Source organism: Rhinolophus ferrumequinum (assembly GCF_004115265.2).
Source record: "Rhinolophus ferrumequinum isolate MPI-CBG mRhiFer1 chromosome 5 unlocalized genomic scaffold, mRhiFer1_v1.p scaffold_110_arrow_ctg1, whole genome shotgun sequence".
Lineage (NCBI taxonomy): Eukaryota > Metazoa > Chordata > Mammalia > Chiroptera > Rhinolophidae > Rhinolophus > Rhinolophus ferrumequinum.
Window position 1 is genome coordinate 6,636,747 of NW_022680355.1, and position 22,539 is coordinate 6,659,285.

The window sequence follows — 22,539 nt, forward strand, 5'->3', positions numbered from 1 at the left end:
AATAATTTGGAGAGCATTTATTAAAGTATTAGGCACTTACTATGGACCTACTTTGTATCAGGCATTGTGCTAGATGCTAGGAATTCAGAGATAAATAAAATACAGGGTTTTTCTCAATGTGACACTCTTAGTCAAGTAAATATGTAATTACAATGTATGAAAATAATATATATTATAAATAATAAAAAATCTGAATGAATTGTTATGGAACATAATAAAAGGAGGGATTATTTTTGCCTAAGGAATTGAATAAGGCATACAAAGAGATAATAAGAGCTTTGCAGAATAACTAGGAATTTGACGTGTGAAAAAAGGATCAAATAATAATTCCAGACAGAGAAAGTAAAATAAAATGGGTAGTAGGTGCAAAGGGCAGGTAGTAGGCAATTCAGAGAAGAATAAAAATTATTTTGTGGCTGAAACATTGTTGTATTTAGAAAAAAATAAAAGGAAATTTTGTGAGTGATAGGAAAGGAAATTTTTAGAATATCTGTATAACATCTAAATTGCAGAGAATTCACTGTGTTGACCTGTTATGTTGTTAAATTTTCTCCATTAAATATATAATGGCCAGCTTTTGTACCATTTGTCATCAGATTTGTGGTTTTATTTTTTGATCTCTTGTATTGTATCAATTCCTCATTTCACTGACATATATACATTTTGTTAGTAAGCATAATGAATGTTACCTTTAAATTACCTTTTGGTAATTTTTAAGAAATGTCAAAATTGGGGCAACATGGAGATTTGTGAACTTTTTTCAGGTGGGGGCTTGTGTTCGTTAGAGTCAAGGAAGCATTTGTTTCAGAAAGCTGCAATTTCCATAGAGAATAGTTAGCAAATGATGTGTGTGTCCTGTATATATCTTTTTGAACAGTCTTTATTTATTGGACGTGCATGAAGGAATGAGTGTTTGTTTAATAAGTATAGAAAGAATCATAACAGACCAAACAAAGAAGTAAATAAAAAACACCATAAAACACGGTGTCATTGAACTGTAAACGCTTTAAGATAGAGGAAAACTTAGAAGTTGCTAGTCCAACTTCCTTTCAATGTTTTTCAAAAGTAGTGGTGGATAGCTATTAAGAGAAGTTTTTAATCAATATATTTAGCATTTGGGTGAAAAAGTTTGAAAGTACTAAGTATTTTCTCTGATTTTTAGGACTCCTGTTAGTGCTTGTGGAGCTAAACATTCCACACATCCGCCATTCATCTAGCCAGCATTTATGGCACGTCCTCTTATGTGTACAGGCACTGCTGGAAGCATGGGGAATACACGGTCCGATATGGTAGGAGAGACATGCACAAATCAGTGCTTGTTAAACAGTGTAGTCGTGTGCAAGCTTTCTACAATAGAGACTGTTCACTTAACTAGCCTAACAGAGCTGAAGAAAGAAAGGGGAAGTGTCTTAGAAAAGGTTATAGCTTCTCTGAATTTTAAAAAGAGGCCTCCAGGTGCTGGCTGTGAGGGGAGGAAACAAGAGGGAGCACACGAGTGGCCATTAATTTTACAAACTGAAGGAGCGAAAGCTTTGAAGTGGGCAATCGGAGAGGGGGTAAGGGGAAGGTGGAGGGGATGGTAGTGAGGGAGAAGGGCCATATTGCTAGGACCTTGGTTGTGATACGTGGAATGCTGAGAGGTTGTCAGGACCAGATTTTCAAGAGCCTCACGTATCATTTTAAGAAGCTTGAACTTTACTGAAGGGCTTTTATATTATACTTGGGAAGGATATGCTCACATATAGTTACCATTCCATTGGGTAGTGAAAGGAAGATTGAGAGAAGGGGAATAGAAAGAGACAAAGAATAGTTACGTAGCAGCTGTTTAGGCTTTCACAGTGTTCCAGAGAGGTAATACTGAGGGTCTGAAGTAGGAGAGTGGTAGGAATGAAGAAGGGACAAGACATTTAGGTAATGTGTAAGAGGTTTAATTGATCAGGCTTCATGATCAGTTTAGTGTGACAGAAGATGAGAGAGGAAGAAAAATCAGAATGGGTTTTCAGTTTCAAGAAGATAATAAGTACTAGGTACATCATCACCACCGGAGATAGAGCATACATAGAGGAGTCAAGTAAACTAATTTCATAGAACAGAGACACTAAGTTTGAAATTCTTGGCATATGTTGGTGGAATTTACTACCTTGTTTGTAAAACAAGTCTTTTGTCTACAAGTTTTTCTCTAGCATATAGTAACAATATGACAATAAGGTCCCAAGATATAATTCACATTTCTGCCAAAACATTAAATATTTGCTTTTGTAAGAGGTCAGATAATGAAGTTTGCGAACTTGTTGCAACGATGTTGCTCACCTTGTTTGATATCAGAGGGATTATTCATCATGAATTTGTACCAACTGGACAGTTAACCAGGTTTACTATTTGGAAATGCTGAAAAGGCTGCGTGAAAAAGTTAGACGACCTGAACTTTTTGCCAACAGTTCATGGCTCTTTCATCACAACAACGCACCAGCTCACAGGGCACTGTCTGTGAGGGAGTTTTTAGCCAGTAAACAGATAACTGTATTGGAACACCCTCCGCACTCACCTGATCTGGCCCCCAATGACTTCTTTCTTTACCTGATGATAAAGGAAATATTGAAAGGAAGACATTTTGATGATATTCAGGACATCAAGGGTAATACGACAACAGCTCTGTTTTCCAAAATTGCTTTGAAGGGTGGACTAGGCACTGGCATCAGTGCATAGCTTCCCAAGGGGAGTACCTCGAAGGTGACCATAGTGATATTCAGCAATGAGGTAAGTAGCATTTTTTCTAGGATGAGTTCGCGAACTTAATTGTCAGAGTCATATACCCTGCTTCCCTGAAAATAAAACCGGGTCTTATATTAATTTTTGCTCCAAAGACGCGTTAGGGCTTATGTTCAGGGGGTGTCATCCTGAAAAATCATGCTAGGGCTTATTTTCCAGTTAGGTCTTATTTTCGGGGAAACACTGTAATATATGTTTGTTTTTGCTTGGCACTTTATCCTAGTTGCTCAATTGAACACTTAAAACCTTTTTTCTTTTATGGACAATTGAATCATTTGCAAAAGCAAAACAATCTTGCAACTGTATCTATGAAAACATCCTTTTACCTTTTTTGGTACTACAGCTCATTCTAAATTTGAATTTCCCTATTTGGCTTCTTTCAGTTGTCTTTGTCTCCCTCCCTCCCCCCAATTCATGCATATACACATTCTTAGTTTTTTTTTGTTTTTTTTTTTAAGATTTTATTGGGGAAGGGGGAATAGGACTTTATTGGGAACAGTGTGTACTTCCAGGCCTTTTTTCCAAGTCAAGTTGTTGTCCTTTCGATCTTAGTTGTGGAGGGTGCCGTTCAGCTTCAAGTTGTTGTCCTTTCAGTCTTAGTTGTGGAGGGTGCAGCTCAGCTCCAGGTCCAGTTGCCGTTTCTAGTTGCAGGGGGTACAGCCCACCTTCCCTTGCAGGACTCGAGGAGTTGAACCTTGTGGTTGAGAGCCCACTGGCCCATGTGGGAATCGAACCGGCAGCCTTCGGAGTTAGGAGCATGGAGCTCTAACCGCCTGAGCCACCGGGCCGGCCCCCCACATTCTTAGTTTTTATTGTATTTGTTTTTTGTGTGTTTTGTGCTTTTGTATTTAACTTCACTTCTAATTGCCTTTTTTTCAACTCTAGGGCTCAGAGGTTATTTTATTAAATAGGGTTTACTAAGGACTGTGGAAGAATGGTAGTATAATTTCCTTTAGCGTTATTTCTTTGTTGCTCTTATTTCGAAAGGCAGCAGTCCAATCTAAACTTTCTGGAAATGGCAATACACAGTGGTTAACTTTAAATATTTCATGGGATTAAAATCTCACCAACATGTAAATTGCCTTTATCAGTTTTTTTCATGTTTATTTGGTGTCTTGAGTACTCTTAGATGTTTATGTAATATAGTCTGCCAAGTATAATTGATTAAGAGATAAGATTTTATAAAAACTCATACTTTAAGAGAGATTACATTGCTGGGCAATATGATAAAACAAGGAAAGTCAAATTTGACAAATTTAGTTTTTTCCATTGAACCAATATTATAACAGGGGGTTAGATTTAAGACCAAAGACTTTATTCCAGTCAGAAATTAAACTTACTAAAACTAGCTGAACTACAAATGGGGTTGGTTGAAAGGCTGTATAGTAGGTAGTCTCTCAACATGCGCATACATAGGGAGTTGGATCTGGAACTACAAAGCCAGAGACTAGAAATGGATAGTGTCCGTTCCATCTTTGATTAGGGTCCTACAGTTTCTTGTCTCTTATGTCTATAGTCTATTTCTGCTTCCATTTAGTAATCTCTCATTCTGCTTCCCATTTTATCTGAATTCCCTGTAGATAACTGACTCAATGTCCTAGTTCTGAATTTCTAACAGAGCAACTCTGGTCTAAGCACTTGGGCTTAGAATAAGGCATTTTCACCTAGGAAAAACATGGGTACCTAGATGCTATTCTAACATTAGAAACTGATTGAATATAGAGGACAATTTCTACAAAAGAGATAATGTGTAGGTGTTCTTTTTTACCTTCCTGTCCCATAAATGTTCTGTTTAAAACAACTGTAAAAAAGCCTATAAACTGTTCCTGATGTACATACGCCAAATTGCATATGCTGATTCTTTAATAAAATAGTTTAGTATTTTGCATAAACTTGAGATTTGTCTTTTTTTAAAAAACAATAAAAAGTAATAATTCACAAGCGAGTTTTTGCACAACTTTTAAAGGAGATGATTTAGGTCATTTGATGATTTCATGAGAAACAGATACAGGGATAATTGTGTATTGGGTCTTATTTTTTTCTCACTATGTAACACTAGCACATTGAATTAAGGCATAAAATTTTATTTAGTCTACTCTGTTTAAGCTTGGAATCCATCTGCATATAATTGAGTAAACTGTGATCTGTGTGAGTTGTTTGATTTTAAAGGAATAAATCTCAGTAAAGTGTGTCAGTTTCCTGGGGAGACGGACTTTGAAACGTCATGTTTTTCTAAACTAGTGATTCTTTATCTTTTTTACTCTTCAGGAGTCTGATACAGCATAAGGAATCTTTCCCCAGAATACTGAACACCCCGAATATGATATAACATAAAACATTTTACATATACTAACCCAAGGATCATAGGAATACCCCTTGATAGATCCTCAAACTCTGTACCTCCCAATCATGGTGAGGATTGCCAAATTTTAGATTACGTCAAATAGTACTTAAATAATTAAATATTTGATGTATTTAAAAATAATACATTTTAAATTAAATATATAAACATTTTTAATACTTTGGCATTTTTTCTAATTGTTTTTTTGATCTATAAATAAGAAAAGAGTTATAATTATGCCAAATATACAGATTTTTATACTTGGCTCTTCACTTAATTTTGAATGACTGCCTATAATATTTGTGCCATAATTTGCTTCACCGTTCCTGTATTACTGAATATTGTGGTTTTATTGAACTATTTTTGTGTTATAAACAAAAGCGTGACAAAAATCTTGGTTCACCAAGCCTTTTTTTCCTGTGTTTTGGATTATTCCCTTTGGCTAGAAATCTAGAATTAGAATTGTGTCATAGACTATACCTGTTTCTGAAGTTCTTATGAGTATAATATTGTCTCATTGTTTCCAAAACTTTTATAGCTAATAATTTATGAAAATACCATTTTTACCGCATCGCCTATACTGATAAGTTTTAAACACCATTTTTAATATTTGTTAATTTGATAATTGAAAATTAATTTTCATTTGTTTGATTACCTGTCAGGCTATCAGAATGGTATTTCTTCTTGTGAATTGTCTGTGGTTTTTGTCCATTTATCGCTTAAACTATTAGGTTTTCTCAAGTTATGAACTGTTTAAATAATAATACTAAATTTTTGTCTGTGTATAAACCATTTTGCCTTTTTGTTTTGGTTACTTAAAGAAAATGCTCATAGACACACAGTTATGCTTCAGAGTTTTTTTGGAGGGAGGGATGTCAGATATATACAGGGTGCTTAAAAAGTTTTAAAAGTAATTAGGTTATATATGGATATATAGCAAATACCAAATTATAGTGTCATTCTTATTTTCCTGCACTTGTAATACAGAGATCATTCTCTGTGTGAATAGTTTCTACACACAAGCACAGAGCAGCCTTGCAGGACTAGGAAGTTATAGATCCCATTAGCGTCACCATTCAGCCAAGTTTGAGGAAATGGGCAGAGGGATAGCCACAACCCTTCCTCTGGTTCTTTCTCCACAGATGGCAAATTGGATGCTTTTTCTGCCTGCTGTGAGATCTAGAAGGCAAATGATACAACTTTTGCAGTTATCAAAGTTACATGGAAGATGAAAATGACTTTGTTCATTGTCAGAAGTTATCTTTAAGGGGAAAGTTCAGTTGCCATAATGGTGAACCTGTAGTACAAAAAACCAAAATGCTGAAATTAAACATGTAAGGATTACCAGAAGTTAATGTCTTGTGCCATAGTACACACATGGTCTATTCTTTTTTGATGAAGAAAATAGTTGTTGAACCAGATAACCTTGTATGTTGACAGAGTTTTTCTCGTATCTGTGGGAAGACGCTGACAACATGTTGCAGCAGGTTATGGCTCTGCTTTCATCTGTCCTGCAGTATGGAGGTTCCTTCCTGTCATCTTCCACACTGCTGGTATAGGCATTCTGTTCTGTCAGATTGGTTTTTTTCTTAGATAAATTTATATTGAATGTAAATCATAATTGATTAACCTGTTAGGAAGGTTAAAAAATGGCAAGGTGACAATGCATGTTCAGAGAGAGGGGATAGAAATGGAGGTGTTCCATAGGTTGGGAGACAGAGAGCTTATATTAGTATTTTAAAAGGAAGAAAATTTGAAGTCTTATTTTACAGGGCCATATAAATATCATGTCTGTATTTGTAATTACAAGGAGTAATAGGATGATCACAGGTGCCAGATAGAGGAAAAAACAAGACATCTAAGAAGTAAATGATAAGGATACATTTTAGGTCTAAAATTGGAATACCGAGGTTTCATCCTTCAACAGCAATGTTCAGCAGTGCTGGGTAATAGAATACTATGAAATAGTGTCAAGTAGGAGCAGAGTAACAACTTCCAATATTGATCAGGTTACTACTGCTGGTAAGTATTTTCCTCAAATTGTAGTATACACAGTTTGCCATTTTTTCCCATTATAGATAGGTCTAATTTTTTTCCTTTGAAGTTCAAAGTATTGACTTCTTCTGAAACTGTGACCACCCAAGTTCCCAGATAACAAACCATGTGACCTCTTTTTTAGGGGATAAATCAAGTACCTTTTGTACCTGCCACCTTTCCCCCACAATGATAAGGAAATAAAGGAATGCAGAAAATTCTGTGTTGAGGTGTAGACCATGGGATTGGTGTGCTGTGTGATAGTAGGAGCATATAGACTTTTAGAAGAATATAAAAAAATAACTTTGATATTTTCTTTACAAATTGATTTTATTTTTCGAAAGTGTTGAATACTTTGTGTATCACCTCATCTCTGTTTAGTTTTCTTCATATAAACATTTGATTGGGGTTTTTACCTTTATCTAAACTGTTGATTTCTTTTGTGCCTAATATAAACACATTTGGGGTTTATTTCTAATTTTATTGTTGAGATGTTTTCTAATTTGTTTACTTCTGCTTTTATAAAGGTTTAATTTTTATCCTACTTACATAACATTGTTTCTTTTGTTTATTTTGAAGTACTTATTTTGGAAATTGTCATATGTATAAAATAATATAATGAAACTAACCAACACCCCCCCGCCCTGCCATTGATCACCCAACTCCAAAACATTACCAACTCTTAGCCAGTTTTCATACAGCCTCTGTATTAATTTCTTAGGGCTAGCATAGCAAAGTATCACAAATACTTTGTGGCTTAAAAACCACAGAAATTTGTTCTCTCTTAAGTTATGGAAGCTAGAAGTCTAAAATCAAGGTGCTGGTAGGGTTGCCTTCTGAGAACTCTGAAGGAGAATGTGTTCCATGCGTCTCTCCTAGCTTCTGGTGACAGCTGGCAATCCTGGGCATTCCTTGGTTTGTAGATTTATTTATCACCCCAATCTCTGCCTTCATGCAGATGGTGTTCTTCCTTTGTCTCTGTTCTCATGTGGCCATCTTTTTATAAGGATGCTAATCATATTGGATTAGGGGCCTATCCTACCCCACTATGACCTTATCTTAACTAATTACACTTACAATGACTATTTCCAAATAAGGTCACATTCTGAAGTACTGGGGGCTTATTAGGACTTAACATAACATTTTTAGTGGGATGCAATCCAACCCATAGTAGTCTGCCTTCTGCCCCCCATTCATGTCCTTACAACATGCAAAAAATGCTTTCATTCTATACCAGCGGCTCTCAGTCTTAATCTATTCCAGCATCTACTCAAAAATTTTATCAAAATATAATAAATTCAAATGTTTCAAATCTCATCAGACATGGGTGAGCTCTGGGTGTTGTCCATCCTGAGACAAAGTTTTTTTCCATCTGTGAACCTATGAAATCTAGAAAATTTGTCTGCTTTCAAGATACAATGGTGGGATAGGTGTAGTGTACACATTTCTATTCCAAAAGGGAGAAATTGGAAGGAGAAAAAGGGTTACTGGTCTAAAGCAGGTTTGTAATTCAGCTGGACAAATTCCATCAGGTTCTTGAAACCTGAGAATAATTCTCTGTGGCTTGACGATCGATCTTCTGAACCCTTGGGGGGCCCTGCCACTTAGTCCTCCTCTAATGATTCTTTACATATAGGTTGAGGACTGGAGTATTGGGGTTTTGGTTCCACAGTGTTTGTGTTCCACCCTCAGCTTTCAGCTGTATCTGTTCACTGTGACACAGAAGATGGTTTCTCTCTGCTCTTCCCTCTACCACACTTTTGCCCCTCCCTTGGTGTTGTATGTTTTTTGATGTTTTGGGCATGGTGTGTCACTTGTTTTGGTCCAGCCTCAGTCTTTGGTAGGCTTTGTATATCTGGGCTTTAGGGTTTCACCGCTCCCTCCCTCCCTTCTTATGGTATCCTTTGTGTCTGTGGAAGGACTTGTGAGGATGAGAGCTTCCTGCTGCTTCTCCAGCCTGGAAGACTTCTAATAGTATTGTTAGCAGATCCTACCTAGGGTTAGGAATTTTTTCTGACCCTTGCCTAGAATTAAGACGTATTTTTCCTTTGTCCTCCAAACCATGGTCAGTCTTTATTCATGCCCTGGGTGTGATGGTTTGCTGCCAATGCTCCAGATGCTTAAAGATTTTGAAAGGAGTGTCTGGGCAAGAGGTGGGATTTCATCTTTCCCTCAGTGGTGCCTGATTCTTTCCTTCATGTCTGTAGCACCACAGGCGGTTCGTTTTGGTTGTTTTGTCTCCTTGCTTCCAGTCTTCTCCAAGAGTTCCTTGTAAAAGTTCATAGAATAGAGCCTGTGAATGAGTATGAAGTTTTCTTCTGTCTGTGGTTCTATACTGTCACACTAGGCCACAATCAGCCTTTAGCAGTTTGTTAAAGTTTTAGCTGATTTCTTATTTGTATGTCTTCTTCCATTGCTCTGTCATTGGTGGACATTCTGAGTGTAGGGGAGAGTGCATCGCTCCTTGGTGTTTAGGCTACTTGGTTTCTCTGCAACTGCAAATCTTATATAGTTTCAAGATGAATTGTAATTGTATAGTTTTAAATGGCTTTTTCTGTTAGGTTTGGTGTGATGGTCTTTAAGCTTTCTACTACTTAGGTAAGGTTGGAATTTGGATCCTTTTGATATGAACACTGTTTTGTTTTAAAAAATTAGGTCAAAGTATGATTTTTTTTTCTGAAAAAGTGAAAAGTTTCAGGCTATGAATTTGCCTCTCTGTATAGCTTTATTCACATACTTGACATTTTATTTAGATGTGATTTTTGTTGTTTGGGAGTATTTTTCTCAGTAATCCTCAGTTTACAGTTCTTCTTCTTGATCCAATAGCTATTTAATGAGAATTTCAAAATTATCAAATTACTATTTTTCTATCTTGATTCGTGTGTCTTAAGACTCTGTTAGATGCATGTATGTGCTTATAATTATTATATCTTGATGGATTGACCTTTTCATTATTAGAAAATATCCCTGTGTCTTGAAACTTTTTTTCTTTGTTTGAAACTTTTTGTTTCAAAGTCTTTTTGTTGTTGTTGTTGTTTTGATACAATGATAGCCATTGCAGCTGCCTTGTGCTTGCCTTTGCATAGTAAATTTTTTTTCTCCTTTTACTTTTAACTTATTTGTATCTTCAAATTTAAATTACTGGTATGCCTCTTGTAGACAACATATGGAACTTGTTTTTTTAATCCAATCTATTAATCTCTGCCTTTTGATTGGAATACTTTTACATTCAGTGCTATTATTAATGTGGTTGGATTTATGTCTGCCATTTTACTTTTTGTTTTCTTTTTCTTATGATTACTTTAATCCTCTCTTTTTCTTTTTTTTATACTACCTTCTTTTATCTTAAGTGGGTATTTTCTAGTGTAACATTTTCATTCCTTTCATGATTTTTAAATATTTTCTTGAGTTTTCTTAGTAGTTGCTCAAGGGCTTACAGTATTCTTAACATTCTAGTTTCCTTCCAGTAAGATGTAGAAAACCCATTTCTCTGTAGTTCCATTCCTTTCCTCCTTTTGGTGTTGCTATTATTATGGATATTATGTCTATATATACTATAAACCCAACAATATATTGCTAAAATTATTGCTTTATGTAATCTTATTTCTTTTAAAGATGCTAAGATTTATTTATTTGTTTGTTTGTTTATTTATTTATTTAGATCCTATCTACCGTTTTTGTTTCTATTCATTTCTTCCTGTGGGTTCAAGTTATCATATGGTGTTATTTCCTTACTCCAATATAGCTTTATTTCATTGTGTTGTCATTGTCAAATATATTACATTCTGTATGTTATAGTCCCAACAATAAAGTTTATGGACATTATTTTATGCAATTGCTTTTTAAATTAAGAGAAGAATGAGAGAGAAGTATCTAATCACATGGTTTTTTATCATCTCCTAAATAATTACCTTTGTCAGAGGCTCTTTGTGTGTGTTTTTAATTCGTCTATTTTATTTATTTTTCTAAAATTTCAGCTTTACTGAGGTATAATTGACCGGAGCTCTGTGTGTGTGTGTGTGTGTGTGTGTGTGTGTGTGTGTGTGTATTGCAGTAACTGTCTAGTGTCACTTGATTTTAGCCTAAAGAATTTCCTTTAGTATTTCTTATTAGTCAGGTTTGGAGCAACAAAGTATCTCAGTTTTTGTTTGTCTGAGAATATCTTTATTTCACCTTTATTTTTGCAATATACTTTTGCTGGATATGGGATTCTTGGTTGATAGTTTTGTTTTTTTAGCATTTTGAATATGTTTTTTCCCTGCCTCCTGTACTCCATTGTTTCTGGTGAGACCTCAGGTGTTAATTTTATTGTGGTTTCCATGCATGTGATGAGCCATTTTTCTCATGTTGTTTTCAGGATTTTCTCTTTATTTTTGGCTTTCATCATTTTGACTGTGGATCTCTTTGTGTTTATCCTGTTTGGTGTTTGTTGACCTTTTTGGATTTTTTATCAATTTTGGGAAGTTCTCAGCCATCATTTTTTAGTATGATTTCTATCCCTTTTTCCCATTCCTGGTTTTCTTACTATATATATGTTGGTGCACTTAATGGTGTCCCACATTTCTCTGAAACTGTTCTTTAGGTAGTATAATCTAAAAAAATCTGTTCTTTAGTATTGATCCTCTTTTTTTAAGTTTGTTGATTTTTCCCCCCCTACTGCCAGCTCAAATCTGTTGAGCCCCTTTAAACTCCAGAATTCGTTTTTGGTTGGTCTCCTAAGTCTAACATCTGAGCCCCCCCTCAAAGACAGTTTCGAATGCCAACATTTTTTCTTCTTCTTGCGTATGGGTCACACTTTCCTGTGTCTTTGCATGTCTTATAATTTTTTTATTCAAAACAGACATTTTAGATAACATAGCCACTCTGATTCTTCCTTCCCCTTGTGAGTTTTATTGTTGTTTGCTCATTTATTTGTTTAATGACTTGGTTGCAATAGTTCTCTGATGTCTGTTTTCCCAACAATGTATATAGCCTCAGATGGCCCTTTTCTAATGTCTTTTCTTTTGCTTTTAAGCCTGACTTCTTAGTTTGCCTTTGAGTCAACAAAACCCACATATTAGTCAAAGATTTTACCCCTTTAGCTAGTTAGATTTTAATCCTTTGCCACTTGATGTATATGTGACTTAGAGATTATTTTCCAGGAAGATCATCCAAGGTTCTCTTGAGTTGTTTCTGAGAGTGTGCAGCCTTGAGCATGCACAGTCTTTCAGACCATCAGGTATAAGTGTGATTTTATTTTCAAGTCAGGATTCTTAGGAGTTGCCCCTGGGTCAGAACAGCTTATTGTTCAGCCAGTTTTTGATCATAGGTTGTACTGAAGCCCATGGAGCCTTGTTGGTTGATGGCATTGTGTATGGCTTTAGAGAATGCCCCAAATCCCACTTTGATTTCTCTTTATTGGGTACAACCTAGTTCTTGTACATAGCCTTCTGGACCTCCAGAGAGAAGTGTGATCCTAGGAGCACCCTTATTTGCTGTCTTTCTCTGGTTCTCTCTGTTAATCTTCTGGCTGGCCTGCCGCTTTGCTTGTTTCTACTAGTGTCTTGGAGCTCCCAGTCCTGTCTTAATTGTTCACCACCAAAGTGTTTTTGACAGCACCCTTAGGCATGAACTTCTCCAAGCCCTATTCCAAATAAAGCCTCTCAGGCAGAGCTGCTGAGCTGTTTGTTTTTCAGGCCCACCTGGGTAGAACCTCTGTGCTACTGCTCTGGAGCTGGGGATGGGGACAGCACCCTGCTTCTCCAGAAGTGACACCAGTACTCTGACAGGGTGCTAGGAGGAGGGAAGGGTATTGTAGCCCCTGGCTACCTGTCTCTCCCGGCCTGGAACTTCCATTCTACTAGCAAGCTGGGGAAAGGATGACAGGGCCCCAGGATTCTGGGCTTGTTGTTCGGGTGGGAGTCTGTGAGTGGGAGGAGGAGGGGGAGAAAGATCACTGGAGACCTGGCCCTCCGAGGGTAAAACTACAGCCATGGACTAAGAGCTGGGGGAGAGGGAGCCCTCATTTTCTTGACAATACCCACCCAGAGGGGAATTTCCCTCAAAGGGAGCTGGGTGTATATGTGTGTGGGGGGTGGTGGTGGTGATGGGAGCAGATTATAGCTCAAATTTAACAGACCCACTCACTGTTCTTATTGAGATTTAGTAGATATTCTTGAATAAAATTTGCTCTATTTGTTGCTTGTCTTTAAGACAATTTTTAGAGACTTTTAAATTGTTTTCACTTGTTAAATGACTGATTCACTAAGGAGAAGATCCAGGGAGCTCTTTCCTCTGCCATTCCAGTAGTCTGGGAGTCCTACCTCCTCTTTATTTTTATAATAAATATCCATTGTCATTTTTAGTTTTATTGAATGGTCAAATGATGGTGTCTTTTGACTGTCAGCACTTTGGAAGTCACTGAGGTATTCCTTGAGATATTCTTACAATTTCATTGTAATTGTTTGACATTCTCTTCTTGTCATTTGAATAGTTAAAGGTGCTCTTATTCAGTGTGTCTAGGTTGGATTTGTTATGATTTGTGATTTTACTTTTTTATAGGTATAAAATAATTTTGTAATTCATTTCAGTCTCTTACTTTCAACAGAGGAGTTGAAATCCAGTTACCTGACTAGATATTAGGTTTTTTTGGGTAAACACTGTTGAATGGTGTTAGTTGGTAACACAGTGCATAGTGGGAGAAATCTTTCTAGATTTAAAAATTCATGTGTTCCTATTGAAACTGGCTAGGTTAGACCTTCAGAAATAGGTTTCTTTTTAGAAGTGTATCACCTGATTATATGTAGACAAACATTAATTTTTGTAAACTTCTAGTCAGCTATTAATTTTATTCATCATACACTGATACTTGTAGATTGCCATTTATGTAATTTAAGTCTTTCATGAAAGGTGGTACTACTAACTATCAGCTATTTTCTCTGGGAAAAGGACCCAGATAGATGTTAAAGTTGCTGGGAACGTTCATTGGCCAATACCTCTTAGGAGCATCTCCTCGTCTAAAGTGTCTTCCTCTTTCAGGTGTAGTCTGTCAGGTGCGGAGGGCTGAATGAGCTGGCCACTGGGGATTCTTGTGGACAGTTGGAATGGCCTAGACCTTGCTCATTCACATAGGACTCACTCATCTTTTAGCTCTCAGCTCCCTGTATCAAACTCCCTTAGATATGCTTACTTCCAGAAGAAAGAAAAGACAAAAAACCTCTTTTACACCCTTGTTACAAGAATCAGTTGTATATTGGTGAGGAGATTTTTAGACCAAGGTGTGCTGGGCTGTCTCCTGGCCCCTGGCCTCAGTGCCTGTGAAGATTCTTCTCATCTTACCAGGTTTTTGAGTCTACGGAAGAGAGTGCCTTCCTGAAATCCTACTAGGTCTATTTATACTCGTATGTCCTTGTTTATGTTTTCATGTTTGTAAAAATTTGATTACTATCAGAAAAAAAGCAAATTCGTGTTTTGAAATAAACTACCGTGTTTACCTGAAAATAAGACCTAGTTACAGCGTCAGCTCTAATGTGTCTTTTGGACCAAAAATTAATATAAGACCCGGTCTTATTGTAATATAATATAAGATCAGGTCAGTATATAATATGACATGATATATAATATATATAATTTAATTAATATAATATAGTGGGTCTTATTTGAATATAAGACTGGGTCTTATATAATATAATATAACATCATGTCATATCATATCATATATCATATCATACCTGGTCTTACATTAATTTTTGCTCCAAAAGACACATTAGAGCTGATGGTCCAGCTAGGTCTTATTTTCGGGGAAACACAGTAGGTTAGATAGTAAATCTGATCATGACTTCTGAAGATAAGTGTAAAATTCATATTCCTGTAAAGCACTTGCAAGGTTTGTTTCATTTTTTTCTTTTCATTTCTCTACCCTAAGACTTGCTACATTTGTGATGAACAAGGAAGAGAAAGCAAAGCGGCCACTGGTGCTTGCATGACATGTAATAAACACGGATGTAGACAGGCTTTCCATGTGACATGGTAAGTTTGTTTCCATCATTATATAGAACTAAAACTGGGGATATCTTGTAAATTAAAGACTTAGGTACCCAAATATTATTTACAGTAAATTTTATTGGGATAGTTTATATGTTTAGATTTACTTACTTGTAATAAAGATAATTCCAATAATTGAACGTACTTACCAGAGTGAATTTTCAGTAGGTGGACCCTGGTTCTAATGTTTTTAATTTAGTTTCATTTTGTTTAAAATATTGGTGTTGGTTACCTACACTTTGATTTCTTATTAGAATTAAAGGAGCTGATGTCAGTAAATTTAGTGTAGTGCCTGAAATATTAGTAAGGATATAATGAATGATAGTGTTTCGTCATTGTCTCTGTTTCAAGGGGCAGGGAATCATCAATCTTAGTATTGTAGTGGCAACTTCTTATAAAGTTACTTAGATATTTTTCAGCATAAAATTTCAAGAGCAAAAATTATCCTAAAAAAATACAACATAATAGACAATAGCTCAAAATAAAAATCTGGGAATAATCCATTTACTTACTAATTTTAAGAATCAGTCTATATCTTTGATTCCAAAACTCTGTGAATAAATGTTTGTTTCTTGAGAATACAAAACAAAAAAAGAATCAGTCTATATGTAACAGTCAATATAGACATGTGCTTTATTTCTTGAACTCTTACTGTGTGGATTTATGAAGTCCCCACTTGGGGAATAGAAAAGATTTTTGGTTTTTATAAATTCTCTTTATACTGTACTTAATTTTCCAAAGATGAAAGTCCTTTTTGGGGGGGTATGAGATATATACTAATACTGTAATTTTGGAATGTTAAAAGTGGAAGGTCACATTGAGAAGATGACTAACTTTATTTTAGCACTTAGTTTTTAAAAAACATGACTATCATAACTTTAGGTTTCAATTCCATTTCTTCCATTATTTTTGACTGAAAAACATAACTTGTTTTTCTTGTCCACTGTACTGTGCTATGACTTGAAGCATTTTCCTTCTAACAGGATGCAATCTGCATCCATGGGCAAACACTATTACATGTCATTTCAGCCCTTTAGAGGCCTGACCTTTCCATTTGTACCTCTTGTACAGATTGAAAAAGTAAAATGAAGTGTTAATTATTGGGGTGGGGGATTTCTTAAAGAAATTCAGTCTCTTTTGTGATGTAAAACATGTATAAATCTTCATCCTTGTTACAGATGAATGAAAAGTTTATATTAAATTATAAATATAACTTTTAAAAATGTTATCAATCGCAGGTTGGAGTAAAATGTGCCTGGTTACAGCCAGAATAAAGCCTTTTATATTCCCCTTTTCTCTTAGGAGGTCTACCTTACATGCTTGGAAGTGAATTTGATTTATTTATAGTATGTATGCTGTGGATTGAAATTTAATTGACATACTTGGCGTTTATTTTCAGTGCTCAGTTTGCTGGACTACTTTGTGAAGAAGAAGGTAATGGCGCAGATAACGTCCAATACTGTGGCTACTGTAAATACCATTTTAGTAAGCTGGTAAGAAATTAATATTAAAATAAGTGATTAGTTTTGACAATAGAGGTGACTCTTATAAAAAAGGCATAATAGCTATTCCTTTTTGTTTGGTTTTTGCGTAAGTTTGCTTAGCATTTTCTTTGTGGGGATTAAAAGATCTAGTAATTTTTAAAGATTTTTACTTTGCTTCAGTTCATTTATAAAGGTGAATATTCTAAAATGTTGTAATTTAGAATATATATTAGTAAATAGTAAATGTTGGTATACATTTAGTAGAAAAAAACAAATGTTTAAAAACCTCTGTAAATTCAACACTATTTTCAGTTAATTTGTTTTTTGACATTTGACCATATATTTTGAGATTCTCTGTCATTTGTTTCTCATGTTTTTGCTTTATTACTATTACCCCTTATTTATTTATTTATATTTTTATTTACTAGTCGGTAGTAAAAGTAAAATAAGACTGTTTTGTAACTTGTTAAAGATCTTGAGAGAAGTTTACAATGTTTCCCTGAAAATAAGACCTAGCCAGACAATCAGCTCTAATGCGTCTTTTGGAGCAAAAATTGATATGAGACCCAGTCTTATTTTGCTATAATACAAGACCCAGTGTTATATAATTAATATAACATAACATACCATAACATCGGGTCTTATATAAGACCGGGTCTAATATAATATAATATATAATGTAATATAATGTAATACCGGGTCTTATATTAATTTTTGCTCCAAAAGATGCAGTAGAGCTGATTGTCCATTTATGTCTTATTTTCGGAGAAACACGGTATTTAAATACAACCTTGGGAATATTTTAGATTTGGTCAGTCTACTGTTACACAGTGGCATGGGTAAGTTGCACAGTTAGCATGGGTTGAGTGAGTTAGTAATACTTGATTCACTGTTATATATTTTGTGTCCATATTTCTTTGAAGGATCAATATTTCTTAATGTCTCAAGTGTCTATTTCTCACTTGTCATTGATAACAATCAGATTTGTATACTGCAAGTTCAAGGCTTTGTTTTCTTTTTAGTATCTTTAAAAAATTTTTATTGTTTTTTATTGTTACGGTTCCTTTGTGAGTGGGGCTTTCCTCTTTTATCTTCCCTCCCTCCCTTCTTTCTTTCCTTCCTTCCTTTTTAAAACAATAAATAATATCATTAGGGGCTCCTTTTTCTTGAAAGATTGGATTTATGGAGCGTGTAACTCCAATATTCTGATTCATGCATATAAAATACTTAGGAGTTTGTGTATATATTGTTTGATATTGAAGACTGATTTATTTTAATGATTGACAGTATATTATTGAAGTGTTTTAAGAAAAATTTTGAGATATTTTACTACTTAGATGTTAAAAGCGTATTCGAATTTTCATTTTCTCAATGAGAGATGATACAGATAAAATGTAGAAATAATTAAAATGGATTTTGAAGTTTGCGTAAACAGAATTTTTTCATTGCTAGTTATTGACATGCTGTTCTCCCACTTGCTAGTTGGGGAAGAAAGGTCTCTTTAGTAATTTAATAAGATTGTATAAGCTCTGCATTTACATGGAACTTGAGCATCTTTTATAGTCATTTTTATCTATTTAATTAATTATGGTACCACCAAGTTTTAAACACCTTAAATAACTCTCACCATCATACTTGATTATGAAATTGTGTAAGTATTTTAAACAGAAATGTGTAGTACTTTTAGTAATGCTTTGAAAAATGCATGGATCTAACACTGACATTTTCTTTTTTTCTTAACTGCAGAAACAAGTTTTTAGAAAACTGTATACCTTAATACTGTATGAAATTTAAAGGCTTCTTGCTTTTCCTAGTGGCATAAAGTAACTCTTCAAATATTTTCTTTTCTTCTAGTCTTGGCATCCTTCTTCAACATGGCATTCTCTATTTGGGTTGAAACTTCTTTTTTAAACTAGACATTGAAAATTACAGTTGATATTTTTAACGAGGTGGTTTTGTGATAAAGTGACAAATAAGCTACTGCTTGTTTGAAAATATAGTCTATCTGCATACATTTTAATGTACAAAAATATGGCATTAATGTTTAACTTAGGGTTAGATTTTTTTTCTTTATAATGCAATAGATTATATATGGATGGTGTCTAAACTGGATTATATAGTTTAAAATAGTGAGGCTTTTTTTTTTTTTACTTCGCTAAACATTTTTAAATACTTTACACTTGAATTCGTTTAAGCCTAACAGAAAGATTATTTAAAAAGTTTTATATACATATACATATATGTATATATATTTTCTTTTTTAGAAAAAGAGCAAACGGGGATCTAATAGGTCATATGATCAAAGTTTAAGTGATTCTTCCTCTCACTCTCAGGATAAACATCATGAGAAAGAGAAAAAAGTAAGTGGATTTGTTGTTGCTAAATATGTAGCACATCGACTTAATAGATATTTTTCTTTTTTAGATGAAGTTAAGTTCTTGATAGCTGTATGGAGACTTTGAAATACTGAAAATTTTTAACTTATAAAAGAGTATTAAGTCAAAGAGTAGGTCTAAAATAATGCCGTATTTGTGAATATGGCTATATTAATTTCAACTGAAAGTTTGAAATACAACTTGATTGAAAACATGAGAGGGATTTCTTGCATGTGTAACTGTGGTCATCTTGTGAAATCTTTAGGTGACTTCAGCAATAATAGTTTGTTGCTATATAATTAACTGATTACTTCACATGTAAGTAAAAATCTCTTCAGCTTTTTTTCTTTATAATAGAACAATTTGGAAGTTCTTATATTCTTGACTGTTTTTTTCTCTCTCAGTGGTTTATTATTTTTTTAATGGCCAAATATCATACCATTTGTTTGAGAATATTTTGTCTTTTAATTAAAACACTAAAAGCTTGCCTAATACTAATCTTTCTTCTTCTGACTTACCTGTTTCTGCTTACATTTTTACATATTTTAAAGGATATGTGTAATTTTTAGTAAACTAATAGTAAGTAGAATCATTTACAGGACATATTACCAACATAGGAAAAGGATTACTATGAATTGTTTTTAACAAAGTGAGGCTACAAGGGACACGCTCAATTGGAAAAGAATATTATTCTTAAACAGTTTCTATAAATCAGTTTGGAAAATATTTCTATAGATTGTGTTAAAAACTAAATTGCCTAACATTTTCATGTTCGTAAATACGTAGGATCTGGGAAGGTGATTGAAATGCTAATGTTATTTAAAAACTAATTTGGTTTAATTTATGTTTGTGCCTTTTTTCAAGGTAAAACATTTTAAAAGCTCATGTTTTTAATTTTGAGATTAATTTCCCAGTTATGAGTAAAATAATAATTAAAACTTTATAGTCACCTTGAGAGCACTGGTTGGTTTTGTATAATTTTTTGTAGGTCTTAGGCAGCAAGTGTACGTATTCATATTGACTTCTTTAATGAGGTGGTTTTGTGATGGTGACAATAGTAGGGTTCTGTCTTGCTGACTGTTGTTTGGATTGCCGATGGAAAAATGGCAGATTTGGTTTAATTAGCGGTTTTAGTAAGAAGCACCGTGAGATTTTATGTAAGCCTTTTAATCTGTGAACAATGGATTCTTAGGTAGGGCTCATAAATTGTGAAGAGGGAATTCTTACCAATGATGTTCTTCTGTTCTGCCATTTCGTGAGCATTATCTTGTTTAAAGAAGTGTTCACTGTATGATCATTTTTATCTTAATATATGCCCTGTCATGTTATTTTTTAAAGGATAGTTATTAAATGTAGTAAGTGTTAATAAATACCAGTGCTGAGGACTTTATTTATTAATCTTTGTTTTGCTCTAAGAATGAACTAGATTTTTTATTTTATGGTTTTCTTTGCAGTTGTTGAATACTAGATTATAAAACAGTGTATTTAATTAGACTTGTTTAGCTTTAAATTTTAGCTGTTGACAGTCTTTTCATTGTATGTAATACTATCTGAATCTTATTTTTAGCATATATAACTTTAATACAACTTGATTTTGTTGTCAAACTTAAAATCCATATGTGCATTTTATTTTGTAATAACTGAGATTTTATGATAATCTGTAAAGGCTGTGAGGTAACATACTATAAATTTATTATTACTGTTAGACTTGTTTGATTGCCTTTGTAATATTTGGGAAGGGACTTTCTTTATTATGGTATGATGTTAAGTGATAATGTAGCTGAAAAGATTGGGTGTTATAGACTATTTTTCTCTCCTCCTTGCCTCTTTTAATATTTTAACATCCAGTAGGGTTGTCTCGAAAATATGCTTATCGTGTTATAAAATGTTGCATTGAAAGGTAGCATTCATAATTCATTCATATTTTATTATTTTAAAATACTATATATTACGAGCTACATTTTGATGATATTGTTCATAAGATATATTACAGGGACTCTCCTGAATTCTTTTATCTGCCTTCATTCTGGCACATATTTTAAAATACCATTTATTAAACCATAAGTGATGATAAGGAATATTTAATACTAAATATTGTCTTATCCAAATCACTTACTTAAAAAAATGAATCAATAAGTTAACTTTTTATACAATTAAAAGAAAATAAAAAAATCATAGCCTTTTGCTTTTCAGAGAGTTTCTGTGTGGCCCAAGATATATTAATAGTGGTTAGATAGTCACTGTGAAATGCCAGCAAGGAGAGAAGAAAAGTTAATGGTGAAATACGACTTTGAATAAGTTCCTATATAAATGGAAAAATTGGCATATATTTTTAAAAGAAACAAAGCACATATCTGAAGTACATGAATTAACAGCCATATGTATAGGAGGAGATTAATTCAATTATGAAACAGTTTGGATCATGAATTATTTAAGAAGAATATCTTATAAAACTGTTAATGTTAGTTAATGTTTATTATATAATAGAATTTTATTTTATGCCTTAGTATCCTTATGTTTACAGAAGCACTGCCATAGAGTGAGATGTGGGCAAGGGTAGGAAATGGAGAAGCGTATCATCTATGGTAATGTGGTTGTATTGGGAGGCTCCCAGTTCGGAAAGGATTTCTTTAAAAAGCTGAGTTGTAGGTCATTATTTAGACATATCAGTGGTTATTTATTTCATTGAGGTAATCTTGTTCCAATTCATTTGATCCTTAGACTCATCCTCTTCCCACTCTTCATTGCTAAGTAATCCGTAATGTATCACAAGTATAATACTATTCTTATTGGGTTGGTGCAAAAGTAATTACAGTTTTTGCAGTTATTAACCTTTTAAACCGTAATTACTTTTATACCAACCTAATATAACACTTTGTAGCCGCGGAGTTACCATTGGTGACAACGTATTATATGGAAATGCGCTTAACTCCAAGTAAGTATGCCAGAAACCCATCCGTCCCCTACTATAGCTAGAAGGATTTGTTCCCCCCCCACCCCCCCTTACTTGCCGTTAGTTTCATTCTATTATTAATAGCTGGCAACAGATAAAAGAGCTATTACTGATATGAATACTGTTAAGGTATAGTGAATCTCAGGGATTGACTGGACTTCCCTTTTGTTTAGGACAACTCATCTCTTGAAAGAGAATTGGCTACTTCTGTGTCCCTCAAAGCAATAAAACTCTCAGTCACAGAGTTGTCATTATTTCTCTGTATCTTTTTGAAAGTTTTCAACATTGAGAGTTACCTGTCATCCCCTTCCCTTTTTTGTGTACTTTCCTTTTGGAAATCTTCCACTTAAGTTAAAGCTTTAAGCCGTGACATGTGCAGATTGTTAAGAAATGCAGGGATTTTCAGGAATAACAACTGATGTAAAATGTCTGGGGTGTGTGTTTGGTGAACTGAAGAGTGATATGAGATGAGACTATTTCGTTAAGAAGGGGCCTTTCATGAGGAGTTTTATAAGTAATGCTAGTTTTAGTCTTCATCCTGGGGCGTTGGGCAGCCAGTGA

At 34.3% G+C, this 22,539-nt stretch overlaps 1 protein-coding gene across 18 annotated transcripts in view; it reads left to right on the forward strand.

The window, feature by feature from the left end:
- The window catches only part of MLLT10 (MLLT10 histone lysine methyltransferase DOT1L cofactor), a 191,690-nt gene that overhangs the window by 73,363 nt on the left and 95,788 nt on the right, over window positions 1–22,539 (forward strand). For 15 of the 18 annotated variants that reach the window (XM_033100635.1, XM_033100632.1, XM_033100631.1 and 12 more), the window contains 3 exons: window positions 15,048–15,151; window positions 16,566–16,659; window positions 18,915–19,010. In XM_033100635.1, the coding sequence (XP_032956526.1) occupies window positions 15,048–15,151; window positions 16,566–16,659; window positions 18,915–19,010 (294 nt within the window). The remainder of the gene's footprint in view (window positions 1–15,047; window positions 15,152–16,565; window positions 16,660–18,914; window positions 19,011–22,539) is intronic. The other 3 variants (XM_033100638.1, XM_033100639.1, XM_033100646.1) reach the window with 1 other exon arrangement.